Source organism: Patagioenas fasciata, chromosome 12, assembly GCF_037038585.1.
Source record: "Patagioenas fasciata isolate bPatFas1 chromosome 12, bPatFas1.hap1, whole genome shotgun sequence".
NCBI lineage: Eukaryota > Metazoa > Chordata > Aves > Columbiformes > Columbidae > Patagioenas > Patagioenas fasciata.
This window is the reverse complement of record NC_092531.1, coordinates 16,788,368-16,797,669: the sequence shown is the minus strand read 5'-3', so window position 1 is coordinate 16,797,669 and position 9,302 is coordinate 16,788,368. Positions and strand designations below refer to the sequence as shown.

The window sequence follows — 9,302 nt, the reverse complement described above, 5'->3', positions numbered from 1 at the left end:
CCTCTCAGGCTTCTGCAGTGGGAGGGCGCTCTGTCAAACAAACAGCTTTTGGGTGAGGAAGACTTTGGCAGAGAAAACTGTTCTGAATTCTTACTCTTCTTGTGCAAGGCACACAGCTGGCTAAGGGAAGCGCTCAGCTGTGTGACAGCACAGTCTAGCTGTGACAAAAACCCACAGGCTGGCTGGGGTGGGTGGTGCCCCTTGTGCTTTTATTTCATTTTGCTTTATTTAAAAACATAATACCCCCCTTAGAACAAAGACAGACACGTTTCCTTCACAGAAGAAAACTTTTTTTTTCCTCAGTAGAGTCCTCATTTACCAAGTTCTGTTCCCTCAGGCTTTCCTGAGCACTGTTTTTGACAGTTGCAGGACACACAGGTTATGGTTACACCATTACACAGCTCTGCTCGCTGGCGTGGGGCTGTGGGACACGTCAATCCTGCCACCCCCGCGCAGACACTCCTCAGGGCAGGAGGAGCTTGTGGCTGTACAACAGCCTGTGCCACCGGCTCGCACCCCCCCACCTTCACTCACAGAGCTCTGAGTAACAACCACCAAGAAACCCTCAGTGAACTGTGACACACTGGCCAGAGCAAGCCCCTGGGAGCTGGCTGCTCCTCACAGCCTCACTGCACCTCAGCCTCAGCCAGGATTAGTGCAACTGTGCTGCAAAATACCTTAGTGCTCCGTTCTAGGAGAGCATTTGCTCAATTAAATTTTTGAGGCAAATTCTTCTCCACAGCAAGACTCTCAAAAGCCTCATTTTCTGCTCACTTCCAGCAGAGTTTATGACACATCCCAAACAGCACAGACCTCAGGATACTGACACCTCCAGACATCACCAGCCTCCAAAGCTTCACTGGTCCTTCCAACACACTCAGAAGCTTTTTAATGCAAATGTCAGCAGTTCACAGCCTGTAAAGCACTGACCAACTGCTTTCTGTGACTGTCTAAGGTAACTCAGGGCTTCCTTCCTTGACCTTGCAAATTAAATGCAACTGAGCAAAGCTTTCTCACTTGAAAATTACAAACAAGGAAACTCAAGTCCATGAGTGAAATTGGGGATTAGAGCTGCAACATTATGGATTATTCCTTTATTTTTTAAGTAACACTGGCTGGATCTCCCCCCAAAAAACAAGCCTTTAAGAAGTGCATCCTACGTACCGCAGGCCTAGCGCTACTTTCCCAGCCTCCTCCAACACTTCGGCCACCTGCAGTCACGCTGCCCTCTTGGCTCTGGATGAGCAGGACCCTGGCAAAAGCACGAGCTCTGCAGTGCGCTCCACCTGCAGAGACTCCGGATTTCAAGAGAAGTCTCTGAAGGATTTAACTGAGGAGAAGAGGCCTGGGCTCACCCTTCCCCGCGTGGTTGGAACCATCCTAATCAACAGAGCTTAAACCTTTGCTCAAAAGAATGACAAAATGAGGTGCTGTCAGTGTCCTTGCACCCTGACACACCCAGCTTAACACACCAAAAATCACCATGTTAGGGTTAAGTATGCAAACATTGCCATGGTCTGCAAGAGATAAAAATGACAGTTCCGAGAAAAAGAATAAAGAGGCCCCATTTCTAGTCTAAGCAAAAAGTGTTGTCTTCAAATGCAAACAACCCCCAACTTTCCAATCACATTAATACTGCACTCTTTATCACAGCAGCAGAGGATTCACTTCATTAAGAAATACCTGAAGAAACTATGATGAGTCAATTGCTACAAAATACTTTCCCTCAACAGATTTCATGAATGTCAAGCCAGCTGCCTCAAGATCTTTATAAGCAACAAAGCATCCTTATTCTTCCATAAAAATCACATCACTGCACTTTCAGGCAAGTTCAGGATTACAACATCAGCTACTTAAAAAATAAAAATACTCTGTACTGTTATTCCCTTGAATGCACTCCAGTCAGTCACCGGTGTATGGGCTTCCATGCCGGGAGGAGAGATCGTCTTTGGTTCCCTGTCCCCCTCAGGATTTTTTTCCTACAACTGAGCTTTGTGGTAATTTCCCTTCCAATCCATCTGCTGAAATATTTGAGGGTAGTGTTGTGTTAGAGGTATGGGCCACCAGGCTTTGTGTTTTAAAATAGATGATATAAAATACTGGCAGGACAATTCCTATCAGGAGCATAATAAAAACCGCGTTCCACCACTGGATTCCACAGTCCGCACCATTACCAGTCTTCTGCTTCCCTGACTCGGGCAGCAGCCTCTCCCGTGCTTCCATACAGTACTCTGTGTTGAGCTGGACCTCCACCTGCACCGCGTCCTGGATGCTCTGGTCAATCCCCCTGAAGAAGTCGCTCAGGTGTCTGCCACCGGCAGAGCCGCTTGCACCCTCGTCAGGCTCCGGTAAGTCCACGAGCGTCAGGCCGGTCTGGGTGGGCGCAGTCGGGAGCGGCCTCAGTTCTCTGCCGTTCTCCGTCAAGAGCCCGTGGGTCTTCACGGGGATCTTGATGGACTTCAGCGCATACAAGTCCTGCTCCCGGATGAAGTTGTTGACACGTTTGATATCCGCAACCTACAGAATCCAAACAGGACAGGAATATTAGTGTAGGACAACCCAGCGCTGAAGCAGGAAGTAGTTGCAAAATCAGTGTGAAAGCAGCAGCCAGAAAATAAAGGCAAGCCCTTGCTGCAAGTGGCTCAGTGTTCTGCAGAGATTCCAAGCTGTTCCAGGGATGCTCCACGTCCTGTAGAACAGAGTTGGTCCCTGTCAATGCAGTCTATAACCTCCTCTAGAGCTCCTGTATCTCTCATATGTGGTGTTCCGCTTAATATTGGTTTTCCTTTTGCTTTCTTTACCCTTCCCTCATTTCTAATCCAAGTTAAGACAAGAAGAGTCTTTATAGCAGATCCTTTACAAAACAGTTTTTATACCTTAAACAATTCATGAGCAGTTAAGTTGAGCGGACAACATCAGTATGAGCAGGTAAAACCCTGCCCCTGCTTGGAAAGCCGTTTCAGAGTGAGCAGAGCTCCAGCTTGAGCACAGCATGGTTTTGTAAGGCCACAGCCTGGCAGCAAGCAGACGAGCCTCCCCCACACACAGGCATGAGCATCCTCTGCTCACTCTCCCAAGCACCACCCCTCTTCTGCAGGACAGCAGCTCCACACAGCTCCTCTTTCCAGTTGGTAAATGCTCCTGCTTATGGCAACAACCTCCGTGCATTTGTCATCATATCTGGTGGGTCGTGTGTAGGGTCTCCATCCGTGACTGGTGTTCCCACCCAGCTCAGAGATGCAAATAACAGTGAGAATAGCAAGGAAGTGCAAACCATACCTACAGCATATGTCACAAGGATGGTATCAAAGAGAAGACAAAGGCAAGACAGTGTTCCTTTATTTAAATAAAGTGAACACAGCTCAATACAGTGTTCGCTGACAACAACCAAATAAGTACATGAACTTCTCAGCTACCCTAAAAGCTCCACCAAAGAGAACGAACGGGACTGTCAGCGTGTTCAGGGAGCTCTCCAAAGCCACCAAGGAGGTGAGAAAGAACCTCAAGGGAAAGGCTGGAGGATGCAAAACAAAGAAAAAAGCAAGACCCCAAACCAAAGAGAAAGGCAACATGAACAGATTAACCACCTCTGATATATCATATAGAAGAGAGAGACCTAGTACATGGACTGCACTTTCAGATAAAGTATGTTTTTCTTTTAGAAATCTCATCACTGTATGACTTGCATTCACTGCACAAGCTTGAGGCTGTCAATTAAAGTGGGGAACTGAAACCAAGAATGCATTTTACTTCCTAAGCAAATGTCTAAGTGCTATCAGTACCAGAATCATTGATAGTTCAGGACGAAGATCTTTGAAAAGCCGGTAGATGAACAGACCAGAAGGGAGCATGACCATCTCCTTTGCCATCACAAGTGTTTGGGCCACATGCAGGCTGTGGTGTCAGGAGGTGCCCCAAGGGAGGGCAACCCCCCGGCCCCGCAGGAGCCAGGAGCTGTGGGGGCTCCCCCTGTGGAGCTGTCTCTCCCCGACCTCTGCTTTGGCTGCACGGGCTGTCAGGGAAGCAACCACACATCAGAACTCAACTGCTGGGCAATCCGGAGAGGTGGAGAGTCTGCTCCAGCCAGGAAGCACGACTCTGCTGAAGGGCGGAGATGAGATGAATGCCTGAATCTCACATTTATTCTGCAAAGCTTCAGAAATATGAAAATTGGATGTTTAATCTAGATCCTAATCTGGTGCCCCTGAGGAGAAAGGAATCCTCAGCTGCTGGTCCCGACTCCTTATGCTTGCCCCAGCATAACATCAGGACTTAAACCCTGCAAAGCTATTTAGTTATAAAATAACAATCTCACCTAAAGCCTTCTAACTGAGGTGGTGCTTCCATTTTTGTTTTTTTTTCCAATGACAACAAATTATTGGGACAGTAAATATCCCCTGCAGTGTCTGCAACCAAACACTGCAACGTTGTGCTAAGGCTCTAGAAAGAGAAAGCGGAGCAGCACTCATGCAGAAACAACAAACAGAGCTGATGGGAGGCACGCAGGAGCACTCGGCTGCACAAGCCATTTAGGCTTATTTTGTGTGCTAGTTTTTTTTTGGCTGCAGTGAGTGGCTCTTGTCCCAGCTAAGAACAATGCCAAAACCAGGCCAGAACTATAAATGGTCAAGAGTGAAAATGAGAAATTTGAAGTGCTTTGCATCTTTGCCAAGTTCTGTAGCACACACAAAACTATTTGTTGCACTGTCTTAATATGTCACCCCAAGCAGGCCCTGACGATTCTGAAACCAATGACAAGTTCTCATTGATTTCAAGAAGAAACTCATCCTGGATTCTTTAAACACAGTCACATGTATTTCTGGCTACAAATCTTCCTCACTTGTGTCCTGGTAAGCTTTCAGGAGCTGCTTAATTGCACAAGTAAAACAAAATACACGAAAATTGACCAGTCTGTGAACAGATAAATACACAAATCTCCAATAATAAGGATTTCTGTACCTCTTCAATTTAAGGGGAACAAGTCAAAAGTGCCCTTTCTGGAAGTGAGGGAAGCAGTAAGATGGGTTTTTTTTCCTGTGGGAGCAGAACACTGAGTACCTGGTCCCTCCTCACCCACCTGCTTTCCCCAGCAGGGCAGGACAGGGGCCCAACAGGATTTTTCATACCATAAACCAAAACACAGTTGTTCAGAATCTTCCTCCTTTGAGTTCACCAAACTGCTGTGATTCCACGTAAAAGACAAGAACAATGCAATTGCCACTGCTTAGCACTGAGCAGTCACAATTACAAAGCCAACTGTTGCAGCTCTGAGTTCTCAGGCTCTACTGGTGCCAATCAAGGCCTATTCAAGTCCTACCAGACTCACTGCTTCACATGCATCGGGCTTGTCAGCAGAACTTAGAAGGGTTTCTTTTTTGTTTTGTTTTTGTTTCTAAGGGAATGGGAGGGGATGAATTGTCACAATTCCTCTAAGCCATCTTGTTTCAGCTGCACCACACAGCTGTTGTGTTGTTAAGCAAGACAGGCCGCAACAGCACTGCAGCAGTTGAGCCAGTATCATATCATTATCCCCATCCAGGTCACCGTCCAATTGTCTGCATCATGGAACTTTTTAATCACAGTCTAGCTTGCAGATAAAGGAAGCTCTAAAATTACAGCTTTAACTGCAAAACGACAGGGTACTTCTGATGTTCATATCAGGTAATTAAATTTCTCAACAGTTTTTCTATAAAGCGCTTTGCTTTGGAACAAAGAAAATGTATTTTGTAGTATGTTGCAACTCGAGAGAAAATTCATGGCGTGTATGCATCCCTTCTGCCTGCAGATGGCTGAACTGCACATGCTGCTGGGTACGACAGCAAACCATCAAAAACATCGAGCACCGACAGCACCTGGGCTCTGTGATCCCAACTTTGGTATCTTTCCTCCTCCAAGTCTGCCCCTGTTAGACTTAGACCTTCCTTGCTCATATCTTTCAAAAAATAAATGGAAAAAAAAACCAAACTAGGCCCCACTGGAGTGGCATTTCTTTGTGCTTTTCGGTTTGCTTCAAAAACTGTATGCTCCTCAAGAGCAGGGCTCTCACCCTCATTTCTGTACTCAGCTTGCTACTTTTTGCCCTCACTTCAGTAACTAAGTACAAATCATGATGGCTACACTGCCCTTAGTCATCCAAATCAAACAGGAAAGCAGGTCACACAGGGTGTGGGGTTAACATCTTCCTAGGCTGTTAGCTGAAGAAATCTTTGTGTTTGTTTGTGACTTCTTCCAGATCAGTTTTACCCAGATATTGACCGAGATACTGACCATTCACGAAATACACTTTTCATTCTCAAAGCTATTACACAACAGCACACCTTCCTGAAATTCTGGAAACTAAACTACACGTAAAATACCTCTAAAGTAATCAAAACCAAACAGAGAGAGATAGCTCTTACCTTACAACCATACTGCAGGGCTAGCTTGTTAAGACTATCATCCTCTGTAATCTCTCGTTCCAGCAGTACCACATCTCCAGCTCTGTCCCGAGAAGTGCTGCATCGCTGCTGCTCCTTGCCCCGCGGTCGCAATTCCATAACGTTGAGTTCCTCCTCTGACGAATCTTCTGAGTCAGATCGGCCATCGGGAAACATGTACACCTGCCTGCCCGGGTAATTGTGGACGGTGACAGGAGCCTGGAAGGACCTTGTCCGGCTCTCATTCAGCCTCATCTTTTATTCCAGCTCCTGGAACAAAACCCAGACATTCTGAATTTCCTTAATACCAGTATTTATTTCTTGGCATGTAAGGTATGGGAGAATGGACAAAAAAGCACAGTATTTGCACGCATACACACACACACACAAAGCTTTCCATCTACCCAGATCTGCTTGGGGCAAATCCAAAAGATGCTGCTCTAACAGCAGGGACAGAAATACTAGAAACCTTATGGACACAAACTTCAACAATGGGCAGATTATTTTCAAACCTCTTTTCTTTTTGTCTACCTGGGAACAAGCCACTACCTGACACTATTTAGCTACACATCTTAACAACCACTTTCCATAATTTCATAAAAGCAGCAGAACCACGTGAGCCAAGTGTCTTTAATTACAGTAAAAAAAAAATAACAGAAACCCATCAGATCTCCTACCAATACACATTAAAAACTGGTCAAAATTATCCTTTATGCCACCTTCCCAGAAGTTCCTAGTTCTCTATGCTTTAAGAATCCACATTTTCATTTCATGGAAGTGCACTTTGTTGTTGTTGTTGTTATTAATGACAGCTCAAGCCACACTTAACTTCAACCTGAATGACAAGGTTGTTTTGTCATATAAATACAAGAACCTGCCTGAGCACTTTAATTATTGCTAGGCCTACGCCAGCAAGTTATTAGGAAACTACTACACTGTTTTTTTTTTTCCTTCAACCCTCAGCCCCATAAACAACCTATTATCACGGGCAAGTTTAGATCAGAAAACCCTTCCTCACAGAACTCCACTGACTGAGGAGGGATTGTGTTCTAAAGCCAGACTGCTGTGGGACACCTCAGCCCGTGGTAACCCGGGGTGCACAGGGTGCTCTCCCAACACACTTCACTCGGGGTTTTTCCACAGGTAGGGTCAAAACTCTTCTCCAGCCCGGCTCTGGCCGCCCCGACACCCGCACGGCCGGGCCGTGGGGATCGGGTGCCGGCCCGGCTCCCGCCTCTCACGGACACACGGACTCCCCGGGTACCGGCAGCCCCTCCCCGTCCGGGCAGGCTGCAGGGACACCCGCGCCCGGTCCCGCGGTTCCGCAGGGCTCAGCGCGGCGCCCGCCGGTGCGGGGGTCGGGGCGCCGCTGCCCCAGCCGCGCAGAAGGGCCTCGCGCCGCTCCCCTCAGCGCCTCACGGGCCGCCGCTCCCCGCGGGGTCTCGCTCCCGGAGGGCTCCCGGTCCGCGGCGGGTAGGCCCTGCCCCTCTCCCCGCGGCCCCTCGGGCCGGCCGCACCCCGTTCCCCGCGGAAGACCCCGTTCCGAGCCCCCTGCACTGACCCGCCGCTCGCCGGCCATCGGCCACACGCACCAACCTACGCCCAACACTCGCCCAGCGCTTCTCCCATTGGCTAGCAGCGCTGGAAGGCGGGACTCTCAGCGCCGCCTGACCAACAGGCAGCCGTCAAAAGCAGCTAAGCGGGGTTGGTTGAGCGGTCAGCGCTGGAACGCATGGGAGGGAGGGGCGGGCCCCACTTAAAGGGCCCGCGCCCCCTGGCCCGGGCGAGACTCGTGTGCGCACCGCCCGCAGGGGTGGGGGGACAATACTCATCGGTACAGCCCTATGGTATCATCGCAATCACATACATTATAGTGACTGTACATACAGATACAAAATTTCAGTTATTTCATTGGCAATATATTGGTCATACACACACATATATCAAATCTAGAGTAAACTTGGCCTAATTTTGGGAAGGGTGAGGCATTGCTGGGAGGGTGAGTGGTCACTCCAGGCCTTGGGCTGCCCTCCCTTGGACGGTAAGGGCACACAGACACTGCTCCCGTGCTCACACACCAAGTTACCTCCACTGAAGTTTTGTGATTTCCACAAAAATCAGCCTTTTCCCTCCCATTCTGCGGCAAGCTCCAGGCAGCACCGCGCTGTGCACGGCCACAGCTCCCGGTGCCGATGCCCCCTTCCAGCCACGCCGCCCCGCGGGCTCACTGATGGCGTTTGGCTCCAGCCGCGGTGAAGCCGGTGCCTGCGGAGCTGATGAGGTGTGTTCCGCACTGGTATGTTTTCCTTGGCCCATCCTGACTCGTGGCTTATGTTTAAAAAACAAGCTCAGGACAAACCTTTAACAAGTTCCACATGCAAAGCTTTTCTAGTGGGGGTGGGAGAGGAGAAATATTTCCTCGTAGCTGGTTGCTGGAATTAACCGGGCACTGCTCGCCCCAGGGGCTGGCGTGAAGGTCTCCCATGAGGTGCAGCCTTGGGGTTTTGCTCAGAAGGGTGAAGGGCTGCTGGATGCTCCTTGCCCTAAAGGAGATGGACAAACCTACTTTTAAGTTAAAGCTGAACGCAGCTGCTGGCAATCCCTTTGCCTTCTCTTGTTCAGGCAGTGAAGGAAAGAGGGGAGAGTATTTCCTCCCCAGATCTTGCAACCACTAAGTTAGATGGACCATCAGCTGACAAATGTCACACACTGGAGAGGAAGGAAAGTTCCCCAAGCATCAACGTTATTTTTTCTAAGCAACAGCCATTGCTTCCTCATGGCTCTCGCTCTCCCGCACGCCCAGGCTGTGTGATTTCAGCAGGGCTGGCAGGGCGGTGGGAGAGCGGCCAGGCAGGACTGTGCTGAGCCCAGCTCCTCCAAGGAATG

General features: G+C 48.9%; 1 protein-coding gene across 1 annotated transcript; it reads right to left on the bottom strand.

Moving 5' to 3' along the window:
• Nucleotides 1-201: 201 nt before the first annotated feature.
• Nucleotides 202-8,030, bottom strand: LYSMD4 (LysM domain containing 4). Its single transcript, XM_071813995.1, is given in 4 exon segments — nt 202-1,979; nt 1,981-2,517; nt 6,399-6,686; nt 8,009-8,030. Coding segments are annotated over 3 exon segments (936 nt in total). The 5' UTR covers nt 6,672-6,686; nt 8,009-8,030; the 3' UTR covers nt 202-1,853.
• Nucleotides 8,031-9,302: the final 1,272 nt, after the last annotated feature.